This window comes from Myotis davidii, unplaced genomic scaffold, assembly GCF_000327345.1.
Source record: "Myotis davidii unplaced genomic scaffold, ASM32734v1 scaffold73, whole genome shotgun sequence".
Taxonomy (NCBI): domain Eukaryota; kingdom Metazoa; phylum Chordata; class Mammalia; order Chiroptera; family Vespertilionidae; genus Myotis; species Myotis davidii.
In genome coordinates, this window is record NW_006286675.1 from 4991164 (window position 1) to 5007582 (window position 16419).

Sequence of the window (16419 nt, forward strand, 5' to 3'; positions counted from 1 at the left end):
GGGGTGTCCTTGGCTGGGGGGGCTTGGCCAGCCTGAAAACGACCCTCAGCCCCTCATCCAGACTGGCACCCAAGCCCCCAGGTGGGACCCCCCCACCCTAAAGGGGGTGTGGCCAGCCTGAAAACAGGCATCAGCCCCCTCCCTAGGCTGGCCAAACCTCCATGGGGTGAGGGTCCCCACTGGGGTGGACATCCTCCGAGGGGACCCACACTGCAAGAGGGCATAGGCTGGGCTGAGGGACCCCCCCTCCCCCCACCCAGTACACAAATTTTTGTGCACCGGGCCTCTAGTTGACATATAACAACACAGGATTCTTAAATTCTACAGTGGGACAAGGTGCGGGAGAGGGCTAAATCATTTAGAAGTCACTGCATGCTGTGGACTGTTTTAAAAATTCTTCACACACTAACTTATACTTCTCTCAGAGGCCCTACAATATTCCTCATTTTACAGATGAGCAAACAGGTATGAGCTCAAATAACTTGCCTAAATTTACACACATTTGTGTGGTAAAATAATAGCTTTATTGAGACAAAAGTATACAACTTACTGTTTATAGTATATTCGCAGAGTTTGTACAACCATTAATTACTACAATGTAGTTTTAGAATATTTTACTATCTCAAAAAGAAACCTCTATTTGTAGTCATTGCCCAGCCCCTCCCTACTCCCAAGCCCTGGCAACCACTACTTTAAGACTTTCTGTCTTGTGGGACTATCTTAGACATTTCAAATAAATGGAGTCTTCTACTATTTAGCCTTTTTGTGTCTGGCTAACTCTTACACTTAGCATGGAGTTTTTAGAGTTCAACCATGTTATAGCATGTACCAGTGCTTCATTCCTTTTTATGGCCAAATATCTCTTTGTATGGATAGCCACAATTTGTTTATCTATTCATCAGTTGATGGGCATTTGGTTGTTTCCATCTTCTGGTTATTGTGAGTGGTGCTGCTATGAATATTTGTATACAAGTTTTTTTTATGGATACATGTTTTTATTTTTCTTGGGTAGATACCTAGAAGTAAAGTAGTTGCGTCATATGGTAACTATATTTAACATTTTTCTTGGGTAGATACCTAGTAGAGTAGTTGGGTCATATGGTAACTATATTTAACATTTTCAGAAACTGCCAGACTATTTTCCAAAGTGGCTGACCCATTTTACATTCCACCAGCAATGTATGAGAATTCCAGTTTCTCCACATACTCATTAATACTTGTTATTGTCTTTATTTCTGATTGTAGCTATTCTAGTAGGTGTGAAGTAATTTTATTGTGGCTTTGATTTACATTTCCCTGATAACTAAGGATATTGTGCATCTTTTTCTCTGCTTTCTCAGCATTTCTCCAAAATGCTTACTCAAATCCTTTGCCCACTTTAAAATTGGTCTTTTCATTGTTGAGAAAAACATGTTTTTAATAGTAAATATGTTGGTTAGGAAACATCTGGAATGGTCATGCGTTTGAGGAAGGGGTTAGAGTGTAGTGTGCACAGGATTTGTAACCTAATCGGTTCCATACTAAACTGATTCTTATTTCAGATCTTGTCCAGAATGCCGGGTGATATCAGAGTTTGTCATTCCAAGTGTGTATTGGGTAGAAGATCAGAATAAGAAGAACGAATTGATTGAAGCTTTCAAACAAGGAATGGGGTAAGTGCTTTGGGTTTGGGCATGATCCTGATGTCTGCCTTGGTTCTTGTTTTGGTCTTTGCCACCGCCTGCAGAGCCTCCCCTTCCCCCTGAGAGTGTGGTCTTGAGAGCCTGCGGCCACTCAGAATCTCTTCCTTCTCTCAGGCATCATGCTAGGCTTTGCAGATGCAGAGATGAGCAAAGCCATGATGCAGTGGACTCGTTTTTAAGCTGAGGTTGACTTTTTATTTGTGATTATATCACCCGAGCATATTTTTTTCCATTGATTTTTTTTTTAACAGAGTTGAAGGGAGGGAGTAAAGTGTGGGTGGGTGAAACATTGATGTGAGAGAGAGACATTGATTGGCTGCCTCCCACACGCATGCAACTGGGGCTGGAAAACAAACCTGCAACCCAGGTATAGGCCCTTGACCAGAAACCCACAATCCTTCAGTCTGCAGGCTGATGCTCTGACCACTAAGCCATGCCTGCCAGGGCCGATGTCTCTTCTAACAGGTGTGAGGTGATATTGTGATTTTGATTTGTATTTTGCTGATTAGCAATGTGCAGGCATCTTTTCATGGACCTGTTGGCCATTTGTATGTCTTCTTTGGGGAAATGTCTATTTAGCTCCTCAGCCCATTTTTATTTTTTTCCCCAAGTTAATATGACTTTAGTTGCAGTTTCAAAAAAGAAGTACATAGTTACATGTTGACTCCAAAATCTTTATTTCACTCATGATATTCTCATGAAGTCAGATATAACTATGTTTATTAGATATTTATTTTCACTTGTATGTTCTGATCTAACTTCATTAATAAATGAAATGGCTTCATAAAAAAATAAAGTACATAGGACATTGCTTTTCTCTCCCCAAGAGCGAAGCACTTATAAAAATCTATCTTTCTTTAAAAAGTCATAATTTGCCCTAGTCAGTTTGGCTCAGTGGATAGACAGCCTGTGGACTGAAGGGTCCCAGGTTTGATTCTGGTCAAGGGCATGTACCTTGGTTGCGGGCTCATCCCCAGTAGGAGATGTGCAGGAGGCAGCTGGTCTATGTTTCTCTCATCGATGTTTCTGACTATCACTCTCCCTTCCTCTATGTAAAAAATCAATAAAAAATATATATATTTTAAAAAGTCATAATTAGACTAGTACTTTAAGTAGTAACAAGAATGTTTTGTCTTTATTGTTTAAAGTATTAAAGCCTGGCCGGCATGGCTCAGTGGTTGAGCATCTACCTATGAACCAGGAGGTCACAGTTCGATTCCTGGTCAGGGTCCATGCCTGGGTTGCAGGCTCAGTCCCCAGTGTGGGGCATGAAGGAGGCAGCCAATCAATGGTTCTCTCTCATCATTGATGTTCTTATCTCTTTTTAAAACAAACAATACTTTTTATTTTTTAATTTTAGAAAGGGAGAGAACCACTGATTGGCTGGTCCTCATTGGTCCCCTCCATCCTGCTCCTATACACCTCCCTCCACCCTCAGGCCTTCACCACACTATATTGTCTGTATCCATGGGTTATGCATATATGCATGTAAGTTCTTAGGTTCATCTCTTCTAACCCCTTTCCCCCCTTTTATGCCCATTTTTAAATGGATTGTTCTTGTTGCTGCTGAGTTATATTTGTTCTTTATATATTCTGGATATAACCCTTAGCAGATATGATTTATAAATATTTTGTCTCATTCAGTAGATTGCCTTTTCATTTTGTTGGTTTCCTTTGCTGTGCAGAAGCTTTTAGTTTGAGGTAACCCTACTTGTTTATTTTTTTGGCTTTTGTTGCCTTTGCTTTTGGTATCAAATCCATAAAGATTACTGGCAAGACCAGTGTTCAGGAGCTTATTGTCCCCTGTAGTTTCTAAGTCAGTAGTAATTCAGATCATTTCTCTAGGATTTCTTTCAGTGTTTTCCTCTGGGTTTCAGCAGTTATATATTTTATGTAGGAGTCGTTTTCTTCATATTATGCTGCTCGTTCTCTGAATCTATAAGTTTTTGTCATTCACCAAATTTAGGAAAGTTTGGTTATTAAATATTTTCTCTACCTAATTTTTTTTGTTTTTGGTTTCTTCCAGTTATCTTTTGTTTCTTCAGGCCAGGACTGGGTTTTTCCATGGCAGTTTCATAGACACACCCAATTGTGGCCTGCTCTTGGCTAAACGCTATTTTTTCTATAAAGATAACTCACCTCTTTGCCCTTCTTCTTGGTGTCTAATCTCTTAGAGGGTCCTCCTGCTGCTGTTCATCCTCCAGTACTTTCAGGGTTTTTAAAAATGTTTATTTCTAGATATCTGCAAGAGGGCCAGGTCTAGAAGCTTCCTAAAGGCAAAACTATGTTACCTAAAGGTTCTTTTTTTTTTTTTAATGTTTTTATTGATTTCAGAGTGGAAGAAAGAGGGAGATAGAAACATCAATGAGAGAGAATCATGGATCAGCTGCCTCCTGCATGCCTCCTAGTGGGGATTGAGCCTGTGACCCAGGCATGTGCCTATGACTAGAATCGAACCCAGGATCCTTCGGGGTCCGCAGGTCCACTGAGCCTAACCGGCCAGGGCTATAGGTTCCTTTTTAAGTTGTACATTAATTACTAAAGGCTTGGTTTTTTCCTCATGTGATGTTACCATGTGTCCACCAGAGGGCAGGAGTGGCAAGGCAGAGGGTAGGAAGGAGGTCTGCTGGAAATGTTCAGAAATTCTCGTTATTGTTGTTTGGATCTTTCCTGGCCTGTTTCCATTGATATCGGTGTTTTTATGCATTCCACAAACACTGAGTACCCACTACATACCAGGCACCTTCAAGGTAACACCAGTGGGGGCTATGGAATAGATTAGTAAATATAATTTCATGGAAAATTACAAAAGGGCAACTATGATACAGGCTTTCTGGTGATAAATTCTTCATGAGAGGCCCAAGCCATATGTCACAAGAGGTTGCACCTGGGTAGGAGTGTCAGAGAAACCTGAAATTTGAATAGCCTCTCCATGTGTGTTAGAAGGTTGGGGGTGGGTGCACAGAATGACATGGGTGCAGGATGGGGAGCAGTGGAAGTGATCACTGAGGTTGAAAGAGGCATGTAGAAGGATTTGGGAGGACCTACCACAGGGATAATAGGGGACAGACTAGAGCAGGGTGGGCAAACTTTTTGACTCGAGGGCCACAATGGGTTCTTAAACTGGATCGGAGGGCCGGAACAAAAGCATGGATGGAGTGTTTGTATGAACTAATATAAATTCAAAGTAAACATCATTACATAAAAGGGTACGGTCTTTTTTTTTTTTTTTTAGTTTTATTCATTTCAAATGGGCCGTAGTTTGCCCACGGCTGGACTAGAGTCAAGTCTAAGGAGGGAAAAACAGGTGACCTACTATTTGGAGATGCTCCTCTGTGGTAGAGGTTGGAACCTGGTGGGAGGGGAGGCCAGTTAAGAAATTTTTTTTGACTGACAGGCAGACACCAGAGCATGGCACCCCTAAGGGCTTCAACAGTGTGGGAATTGAAAGGACAGGTCTGTTGGGGAGTTGTTCTGTAAGCAGAAATAATAGTTGAATATGAGTGCTGAGGACAAAGGGAGTGAGAATGATCTGGAGACTTTTGTCCTTGGTGACCAGAAAAGGCTGGAGAAAGAAAAGCAGTTATTTTGCGAATAGGAACTAGAGAATAGTTTTGAATTAGATGTTTATTAAAGCCTGTGTCCAACTAACTCTGGTAAGAACACACTGCTTGAGCAGTCATTTCAAGATCTCAGAACCTCAGGGGCAGGGGGACCAAGGAAGGTGTCGGGTTCATCACACACCTCTGCTTGAATCGACTCCCCGGCCGCCTCTCCTGGGATCAGGCCTGGTGGGAGTAGCGCCCAGGCAAGCAAGGTAGTTCCCTCCCCTCTGTGAAGAGGTGTCAGGGTCTAAGTGCCCTTCACCACTGGTCTTTCACTGAGAAACCCGAGTCAGGGAGTCCCCCTTCTTTGTCGTCTGCCACCATTACATATCCTGGCTGCCCCCTGGCAGCAGCCCACACTTTCTGCGGTGATTTGGCTTTATTCTGCAACTTCCCTTCCTCAGCACCCCCGATAACCCTCTGGGTTATTGGGCTCTCTTCCTCTTCTTTAACTTAGGATCGTCTGTGAGAATTTCATTTGAGCAACAAGAAATGCGAATTCTCTGATTGCGGTTTTCCTCAGGAGCAGAGGTTCCTAACACACTGCGGACCAGCAGTTCTATTGCCGGCTTTACCCAGTGGCCAGATAAGCTTCTATTGAATGAGTACAAAAACGTTCCACGTAAATGCTAAAGGCCCGCTTTACAATTAAACACCCACTGCATTTTAAAGTTATTTATTACATGTTCTTACAAGCTAATATCTTTTTAAAGAATTCTCATGATTGGCCACAAGGCTTAGAACAGAAAACACAAGAATTCTCATGATCCGTCTGCAATGTTTTAATTTTAACATAGGGGTCTGTGGCAAAGATAGGAAAAAAATTAACTTTTGATACCTGTATTTTGTGCATTTTAAAGAACGCTAGAGGGTGTGGACCAAGGAAAATTGGAATGAGACCTGTAACTTTAAGCAGCTGCTAAAATTCACCCCTTCCCTTACACACACACACCCGTGACTCCTACCATTGCTTGCCCAGAGGACAGCAAAGTTCCCTGGGTGGATCTCCTGTTGGGGACTTAAACTGAGGCAGGGAGCCCAGCCTCAGCACCTTGGAGCCCATGACAGTTGGTCCAGAGGAATGAATAATAAAGTCTGTATTTCCTGTGGCCTTTTTGGAGCACTGCAGGCACAAAACAGTGGGGTACCCATGCAGGTTAAGTTCTGTATTGAGGGTGTATGTCACAGTGGGAATACCAGTATTATCCAGCTTGGAAGTCAGCATCCCAACCTCTCTGAACTTCAGCTTCCCTCCCTATAACATGAGGTTGACCCAATCCTAGCATTGTAGGCCCTAGATTCTCCCACCATCTTGGATTTTTTCTTCTGTTTTTCAGAAAAAAAGCTTGTAAGTACTTTGAGCAAGGCAAGGGGACCTGCCCATTTGGAAGCAAATGTCTTTACCGCCACGCTTACCCTGATGGGCGGCTAGCAGAGCCTGAGAAACCTCGGAAACAGCTCAGTTCTGAAGGCACCGTGAGGGTAAGGACTTTGCCATCTCTAGTCAGGCACACTTACTGTGGGCATTTCCAGGTACTGCTCCTGAGGTTTTCTCTAATAGGGCAACCAGAAATAGACAAAAGAAAAATAAGCTACTCAGCCTCCATATTGTCATTTTTAGTAACCAGGCATATTTTCTGGCTATTTTTGCAGTTCTTCAATTCAGTGCGCCTCTGGGATTTCATCGAGAACCGAGAAAGCCAGCATGTCCCCAACACTGAAGATGTCGACATGACAGAGCTTGGGGACCTCTTCATGCACCTGTCTGGAGTGGAGTCGTCAGAACCCTGAAGATAGATGGTTGCCCCTGCATCTTGGGCTCTGCCAGCAGAGCCTTTCCCAAGTAGGGTGTGCAGAGCTTCCTTTACTGCAGCCCCAGGTAGTGTGTTGCTTGGATTTGAGTGGGGTTGTATTTAACCTGGGCTCTCATCCATTCTCTATTATTACAGCCATGAGAAGAGTGAAGGATGTAAAGCTAACCTAACAAGTATATGGAATCACTACTTTTATAGCTGATATCTTAGTTACACCTCACGCTCCTCGGGGGGACCAGCTAAACAGCCAGACTGAGTTCTGATTGATTGCTTTTAAAACAAACTTGGCTCCTATCCTTCATGAGCTTTAGCTCCCTAGACACTACATCAACTTGCAGTTGCCCCTAACGCAGATTTTTCTTACCAAAGGATTCTTCATCCCTAAAAATGATTCCTTATAGTGAATTTCCATAGTACTTTAGTGTGTGGTCAAAACCTGATCTATACAGGGCTTTTCCAGAAACAAAAATTGGGCACTGCACGCCTTAGTGCCCCAGATCAGAGCAGGCGTCTCACTGTTACATAGTCAGTAAGCAAAGTATAAACCTTCTTCCTTGTAATGGGGGCTCTTGAAGTACCAGGATGTATGAGGTGATAGATCAGGAGTACAGCCCCTCATTTCTGGTTAGTATTGTGGCCACAATTGGAGGAAACCTTGCACATGTGCCTCCAGGAAAACATGTCCTTAGCTCTCCCCTGTGGGCGTGGTACACACGTGCTTTTTTATGTGCCACCTGCCCAACCTGTCAGTCTTACCTGTAAAAAAACTGGTCCAGACCCAGCAGTGGTCCTAAGCATGTCTTTTTATCATCAGTTGTGATTTTAAATTGAAGGAGCATAATCTTGTGAATCAGAACAAACTCTAAGTCTGAATTTACCTATTTTTATAAACAGTTATAGATATCAAATATTTTGTAAAATGTATTAAAGTGTGGGTAGAAAAAAAAAGATCTATTCTTACCTGAGTTTAGAGTGCTTTATGCATAATTTTTATAGTTAACTCTTTAGTGACAACACAGGCAAAGGCTGAATTAAATTCATTCCTAGCAGAGGCTCTGGGCCCATTTCATGCTTCTTGAGTCCTGTTCCAGAAAGGATGAACAAATGGAGAGTTCAAGCTGTGAGCTTAATATTACTCTAAAAGGAAGAAACAGCCAGTAAGCCTACATTTAATTTATTTTATTAAAATAACATAATTGAGGAACCATCAGATAACTGTATTTTGTCAGGCGCAATAAAAACAAAATTAAAACCCAAATCATCAAGAAAACCTGTATTCCTGGCTTCCTTGCATACACATGACATGACTGTTGAGAGACAAGGCTGGCCAATGGCCCCACCCCATAGGGGCAGCTCCTGGAAGACAAAATTCAGCATGATGGAAGACTGCTCCCTGAGAGAGCGAGACTTGGAAGGAGTAGGCCGGGCACCTCTTCTGGAAAACCATCCCAATGCATTGGAGACCTCCATGAAAAAGGAAGGTCCCCAAACTCAAGTTCCATAGTACCAAAGCAGACTCCTTTAGGCGGCCATGGTCTTGACAGTCCTGGGCTGTTTGGTGCATTCATTATGTGCAAAACTACCTGTTTGGCGCCACACCACTCACCACTATCTCTGAAGAAAGTCCTTCCTGTGATAAGCATTCCACATAGGAGCTGATACTCAAAATCCACGTGTTCCCCCAAGATGGCTGGTTTGCCTACCTTCATTTTCCCTCCAAGTGCTTTTTCTTGCCCTAAAAGTACTTGTCTAGCCGATGGCCAGGGTCCCAGATCATATATTGCCATCAGCAGCCACTGGTGAATTTGGAGAAGGCTCAGCTCATGAGCATGGAGGATGCAGGTAGTAGGGAGCAGGAGAAACCAGCATTGTAAATGGCTTCCTTCTCCCAGGACCAGAAAGGGTAGAAAAGAAGGCAACATGAAGTAAGGCCCTGTGAGTAGTCTAGAAGGTCCTTAGCAGCAGCTTCTCTGAAAACAAACTCTGCTCCCATAGAAAGGGAGCAGAAAGATGGTGCCTGCTGACTTCCCTTTCTGCCCTGGTGGCCTGAGTACAGGTGCAAAGTCAGCTAGAAGACAGGCAGTCTAGGGGACGTGGTCAGTGTGCAGGCATTGATATCCTCGGTGTGGGCTGCCCGATGCAGGGATGGCTCAGAAGCGCTCCTGTTGATTTTCGGTAGAGAGTGCTGGAGCAGCTCAATGGAAGACAGGATCTGAAACAGAGCCACAAAATGGTGTGGGCCTTGGTGTTTCCACAGCAGCAGCTTTCAATTAGGAATCCAAAGACGCAAGCTGTTATCACCCCACCTGTAACATCTTGTGGAGAACACCAGCCCTTCCCTGTTTAACCAGTTAACTGCCATGAATTTAAAAAAGGTCCACCAGCTTGCGTCTATAGACAGTGTACAAATGTCTTCAAAAAACAACCCACCATCATACTTCCATCATGAAAAACTGCTTCAGTTTAATCAGGTCCAACACCTTTGAGCTGAGTCTTACCTGGGGGAAAAGAGGCCTCTCTTCCTTAACTTTCTTCACACAGTCAGCTACAAGCCGCTTCATTGCTTTGGGGCAGTTCTTGTATAGCTTACTAAGGTCTGGGGAGGCATACCCTCGGCCCACCATGAAGATGATCTAAGGAAAAGAAAACAGTTGAGTGAATGGGTGATTAACACTGAAAGCAGCAACTTCCAACTCTACAGCTGCACAGACTGGCAGGAGGCCCAGGAGCTTCCACAGCAAGTTGGGCCCTTTACTGGCAATACACGTACCTGGTCTCGGTTGTTGATGTGAGAGTAAGGGAGCTCCCCTGTCATGAGCTCATACAGCACAATACCGTAGGAGTAGACGTCGGACTGGAAGCTGAACGGGTTATTATCCTGCATTCGGATCACCTCGGGGGCCTACAGGGACAAAGTGCATTCCTCACCATCTGCACCCAGCACACCCAGGGGCCAAACTATCCCTTCCATTGGGTATGAGACTCCTGTCCTCTGTCCTCTATAGCTCTTCCCTAAAGGGCCCCCCTGACACCCTCAGGGGCTGGCTAATTTGAGCTCAGAAATCCTAGTCTCTGGGATCTAGCACTTCCTTTCACCTAACTCCTCCAAGCTCCGTGCTTCAGCATGGTTCTCATCACCAGCTTCTTCCAGGAAACCCAAATTCACCCCAGGCTGTCTGATACAGAAAGTCTCAATGAGGTGGCCTGGACTTGGGGGAAATGTGGAGAAACGCTTTAAGTTTTGCACACAGACCTGCAGGGCACCCTTTCTTCCCTGTACCCTCCTAGTGAAGCCATGCCTCCTCACCATCCACAGGATAGAGCCGGTGGGTTGTTCAACCTGCTGAGAACCACTCCAGCGCGACTTCACTGTTGCCAAACCAAAATCTCCAATTTTTACCGTCAGGCCTTCATGGAGAAATATATCTCAATGCTTGTTAAGGACTCTGGTTTCAAAACACTGGTCAAGTTAATTTTGAAAAACTTACCAAAGTTCTTACTAGCACAGCATCTCTCCACCTCCCATCTGCCCCCAAACCTGCTCTGCACTGGATTTGCTAGGGTTTCCAAAGTTTTAAAAAGTACTTTTGAAATGCCCCTTCTTCCAGAAGGCATGCAAAGAATGCTTGGAGTGCAAAATTATTTGGCTCCAGCCCAAAACAAGGCTGTTTAGCCCCTGCTGCTTCTCCCCATTTACACATCTAGGTGCCAGGTCCCTGGCCTGTGACCTTCCCACATAATGTAGGTGCCTGAAACCGCAAGACTTAAGACTGCAGGTGCACCTCAGAGCTGTGCATGACCTGCTGATTTGTTACATTCGTTTCTCCCAGCATTCTGCCCTCAGATGGCACATGGATAACAATATAGCAAATCACTCAATAAATACTGAATGTCCTAAGACATTTCTCATTAGAACAGGTAGCACCTGATGACTTCAAAATCAGAACCAAACTCACCTCATTTCTGGGTAGTCAGGCAGTTTAAGGCTGCCTTGTGATCTGCTGATGCCCAGTAATTCACACCACCTTAAGGTCTGGTATCTGCTTTCATGTCATAATGTATTGGTCCCCCAAAAACCACTAAAAAGTATTCCATACATGTACCCCAAATAAGCCATGTCCCATAATCAAACTCAACACAACTGTCATGCCTGTCATGGCCAAGAAGCAGAACTACAACTGTAATGTTACACTCCTTTCCAAGAGGAAAGGTGGGAGAGGGAGAGAGATGTGAAACTGCTACATTTCATGTCTGTAAGTGTGAAAAATACCTTAATTCATTATTTCTACAAAAGCACATTAAACCTTAGAAAGGATAGAATTGATTCTAATAACCTTTAAGGAAACTATTTCTGTACATTTAAAACACAATTACAAGTAGTAATTCTGAAAATCTTACATTTGGCTTCACTTATGTTCTGACAAGCTACACACAATCCACAAACTAGGGGGGAAAAAACAAGACAAAAAAGACCCCCCCCCCCAAGTTAAATTTAGTAATAAACAGCATAATAAAAAAACTAAACCTATTTCACGCATAACCCAAACACATATCTCACTCTTGTGGAAATCTTTCCAAGGTCACTTTTTGCTGAGATAACTTTGAAATGACAGTCTCCCTGTTTTCCTAAATTGACAACTAAGCAGTCAAACAACCACCAAAGGATACTGTTGGATTTCATGTCTCTGTGGATGATATTCTTTGCATGCAAGTAGCTGTGAAGGGAAAACAGTGTAAGGGGCATGGCTAGAAAGCAGCTTCCAACTACTACTAAGAAGCAAACCACCTGAAGGCCTGGCTCCCAGTGGAGCCACGCTCAGGGATGGGCCTGCGATGGTCAGACAGGGCCACGTCGTGCCTTACCCTGAAGGTAAAGACTATAGCAAAATGGAGCAACTCTTTAAGCATCAATTTTAACCAAAAAGTAATTCTTACAACCAAAATGCCCCTTAACTGATTAACAAATAAAATGAAGCAAATATCCATATAATGGAATATTACTCAGCCACAGAAAGGAATGAAGTACTGATATATACTATAATATGGATGAACCTCTCAAAAACATGCTCAGTGAAAGCAGCCAGACACAAAGGATCTCATGTTATATCTTGAAAATATTCTAAAATAGTGATGATTGCACCACTCTGAATATATTTTTTAAAAAACACATACTGAGTTGTACACTTTAAAGGGGTGAATTTGACGATATGTGAATAATATTTTTAATTTTTTCCTAAAAAGTAATTGTGCTAGTTATTTCCTAAAATGTAAGGTAGAAAATGAGCTTTTCTATAGCACTTACAAACACAGCTTAGCTTAAGCTCCCAGGTATGTGGTGGAATGAGGAGTACACACTCCTCCACATAAGGTACTTCAGAGGAAAAGTTTCAGAAGCACTGCTCTGGGCTAGCCACGAATGGAAGGAATAAACACCTTTCACAAAGAAATGTGTCGAACACAGAGACACAAAAGGGTAGTATGTAATGGGGGCACTGAGCATGACCTTTAAGCATTATCCTAAAAGTGACATCTGATGCCCACTCCCATAGCTGTAAGGCTGGGTGGCTGGACTTCGAGGGCAGTGGCTGAAAACGGAATCTGAGTCCCAAGACAGCGGCCTCAGCTTGGACAAGGAATATGAAAGTGTCATTCCCATACCAGAGGCTTATTTTCAGCTGTGCCAAAATATCACAGAAATCACTTAACAGACGTGGCTTTTCCTAATCCTGATTTAGGGACAAGTTGATGCTTGGACCCCAGACTTTGTAGTCATCAGGCCATCTACTCACTCCATTCCCTGAGCCGTCTGCCGGGCAATGTCAATCAACTGGAACATCTGGAACTTGGTCTCTTGGACATGCAGGTGTTTGTAGAGGCTGCTGCCCTCACACCATTGGGTCACAATCGCCAGATTGTCCTTCGTCATGTACCCCATAAAGAGCAGAATGTTCACATGCCGTGTTTTGCTGGAGGAGGGAAGAGAGAAGACTATGAACTATCCCTTGTTTCAGATTCAGATCTACTCTGCTTCCTCACTGACAGCAAATCCTGTATGTTCTTGACACCACCCGTGCTTACAATCTGGGTGGCTGGCGAAACAATCCATTTGGTGTTCTGAGCTGTCAAAGGAGCCCACCAAGACTCACGATTCACCTCACTGCTGGCCTTGTTTGTAGAAAGGACATTATCTTTGTGCATTCCCGATTCTCCCCACAGGGGTTAGCAGGAGCCCTCATTGGTGGAATTCAACATCATCCAGCTTATTGCTACAAGTCTAAATAGTGACTCAGATTTGAAAGCTGAAGGTTTGCCATCCAGAATTAGAAAACTTGGCCATAAGAAAGACCTCATGAAAATAAATGTGAAATGGAACCTATTTCTCCCTACCTCAAACCAAAACTCAAGAAACAGAACCTGGGCTACTGAGTATAGTGTGCCCAGAGACCTAAAGCAGTGGAGGCGTTCTGCTCATTCTAAAGGTTTGACAACCACATAAGCGGGAAGGAAACCTTCCATTCCCTTTCACTTGAAAGGGAGGAGTTTGAACCACAGGCCTCCACAGTGAACTCTCACTAACCACCAGTCCCAGCCATAGAGCTCAGAGACAGGTCTACACCATGTAAGCCCACTTACTCCGTGGTTTGTGTACCACCACCAGTCCCCACCCTTGCCACTCCAGGGGGGCCAGACAGGCCAGCTTTGTACTCACCGCAGGACAGCCACCTCATTCCTGAAGGCCTGAAACTGCTCGGGTGTGGGGTCAACAACCTTTAGGATCTTTACTGCAACGTCTCCTGCAAATTAGTTTGTAGTCAGTATAATCAGTTGAATGATCTTACTTTATTTTTCATAGACCCTAGTTTTGAGATACAGTGAATCATTTATTCAAAAATCATATACCTAGAAAGATGGAACAAATATGCAAAATTCTAAATTATTCAAGTGGCTGAAAAAAAAGTTACATAGATTACACTACTATCCTTTAAATACCACCCCCACAAGCCCTGGCCGATTTGGCTCAGTGGATAGAGCATTGGCCTACAGGCTGAAGGGTCCCGGGTTCAATTCTGGTCAAGGACACATGCCCGGGTTGCGGGCTCAATCCCCAGTGGGGAGCCTACAGGAGGCAGCCAATCAATGATTCTCTCGTGATTGATGTTTCTCTCTCTCTTCCTCTCTGAAATCAATAAAAATATATTCATACATACATACATACCACCCCATAGGATTGAACAGACTTGGTTTAAACTATTCCTAAGAAGCCCGGCTTCCTGAGATAAGGGCATGTGTGACAGGTCACACAACCTGGGCCTGTGAGGATGACATCAGTGGGTGGACATGAATGGCCCAGCAGATACTGAATCTTTGGGGCCAAATGCTGGTGCTAGGAAGGAGGCTATTTAGCAAGCAGTTGTTAAACTTAGCAGCCACATTTCAATGAGACCTCAAATGGTCCACTGTACAAATTCAAAGATACATATTGAAATTAAGCTCCTTTGCTTTCAATACCTTTAAACAGAATTCCTAACGATTAATAGTGATTGCTTACTATATCCTTCCTGGCACGGTGTGTGTTTTCGCAGGCATTGTTTCATTTAATCCTCACAGTTGCCTTATGACATACATACTGTTATCCTCATTTTACAGAAAAAGTTTATAGCCACTAACCAAAGTGCTGGAATCAAGATAAGATAGAACTCCCAGTCTGACTCCAATGGCTACTTCTAACCAAAATACTATCAAGTTACTGTTATTCATTATCAATCACTGTGAGCCTCTTTCTATTACCTTAGAAATATCCATGGATCATTTCTACTTTATATGTGCTACCAATTTAGAAGCCAATTTCAAAAATGCTTTTATATTTATCATAGAAATTATACTACCCAGACTTCATGGCAAATGAATTTAACACAGCCTTCTGGCGATCAAATAAAGTAGGAGTCAGTTGAATGGCACCTTGGAAGTGATAGTTCCTCCACCTATCAAGCACATCAGATCCTTGCAACCTCTGTTGGAGCATTCCTTACTTCACTTTTGGGGAGCACCAACTGGTAGATAGTTCTTGTGACAGGTCCCAACTGTTGCACTGTGATCTCTGGTTTTATCAACTAAAACTAAAGTCCCCACTTAACAGCCGCCTCCACACAGGCTTTCATCCAATTCACTGGCACCAGTGTTTACCAAGGGGCCGGGGCTGCCTGTGAAGTTGCTGCTGACCTGGGATGGGAGATGTACACTATATTCAGAGCTGCCTTCTATCTAGGAAGATGGAGCCAGTAAACCATGAAGCCCCAACCTCAAGTTCCTTATGACTGAGTAGGATTAGGATAACTGCGCATCTTGGAGCATTTGAGCCAAGAAAGGTGTGAGGAACAGGTAAGGTAAGGAGGGGAGCGGTGAGAGAAATATGAGCTGTGTTCAGAAAACTCTAGCATGGGATTTGGGCACCTGCAGGATAGGAGAGAAGCCAGGAAGGAGTCTGCTACAAGAGCCCAGTTAAGATGCAGGCACAGTAGTGGCATGGGAATAGAAAGGAGGGGGTGGAGGCAAGAAGCCCTATGAAGGTAAAATGATCCACGTGGCAGCCAACTGAGTGGCAGGGCTAGGAGATGGTGGTACTGCTTGCCCAGGCACTGGGCAGAGCTTAAAAGGGACAGGCCAGGGTGGGGTGCAGGAAGAGGGCTTAGGGAGATGCTGTATTGTTCCTCAGGACTTTCCTAGTTCATGAGCCCTTCCCTTTTTTACAGCTTTCTTCCAGACATGCTCCAGTTGCCACTAAACTCATACCCAGTGGCACCAATTTTAGACCTAATCTGTAATGCAACCTTAGAGCTCAGAGGATTCACTGGGAGCCAAAGCTTTGCTCACAGTGACTCACTTTCCTGGTAGTCAGCTGATCATCCTTCACCTCTAGCCTCCATTTTTTGGAAGAGTTAACAGGGATAATTAAAAGTTCTTATTTTCTTTGTTCCATCATCACAGCCCGTTCAAATCCACCCATCTCTCTAAATTCTATTATCCAAAGATATATCACAACTCTGTGTGAGACCCACAATACCTGAGTCTTCATACAAGTCATTGAACAGGGTCAAAGACAGTCCTATGGCTCCCACAGAGATGCATCTGCCAGCCAGCTTACAGTGAACAGTTACAATAACAGATTATTTGTAAATTCTCACTGAAACCAGAGACTCTATATGACCCCACTTCATTTACGTGTAAATATTCTAAGAATTTCCATGATAGGCAATCAGTCTGCTATGGGAAAATGGAGTTCAACTCATATAAAGAACAGTTTTCCAAAAAACAAAACAA

General features: G+C 43.6%; 2 protein-coding genes across 3 annotated transcripts in view; one reads left to right on the forward strand and one right to left on the reverse strand.

Moving 5' to 3' along the window:
- MKRN2 (makorin ring finger protein 2) overlaps positions 1–8359 on the forward strand; it is a 15495-nt gene extending 7136 nt beyond the window's left edge. The window contains exons 6-8 of the mRNA XM_015560383.1: positions 1542–1652; positions 6625–6769; positions 6941–8359. Of these exons, the coding sequence (XP_015415869.1) occupies positions 1542–1652; positions 6625–6769; positions 6941–7078 (394 nt within the window). The 3' untranslated portion in view covers positions 7079–8359. The remainder of the gene's footprint in view (positions 1–1541; positions 1653–6624; positions 6770–6940) is intronic.
- RAF1 (Raf-1 proto-oncogene, serine/threonine kinase) overlaps positions 8260–16419 on the reverse strand; it is a 37900-nt gene continuing 29740 nt past the window's right edge. The window contains exons 11-17 of one of the 2 annotated variants that reach the window (XM_006758290.2): positions 13811–13895; positions 12891–13067; positions 11770–11816; positions 10409–10527; positions 9872–10003; positions 9600–9734; positions 8260–9313 (exon numbers count right to left, since the gene is read on the reverse strand). In XM_006758290.2, the coding sequence (XP_006758353.1) occupies positions 9170–9313; positions 9600–9734; positions 9872–10003; positions 10409–10527; positions 11770–11816; positions 12891–13067; positions 13811–13895 (839 nt within the window). In that variant the 3' untranslated portion in view covers positions 8260–9169. The remainder of the gene's footprint in view (positions 9314–9599; positions 9735–9871; positions 10004–10408; positions 10528–11769; positions 11817–12890; positions 13068–13810; positions 13896–16419) is intronic. The other variant, XM_015560382.1, reaches the window with a different exon arrangement.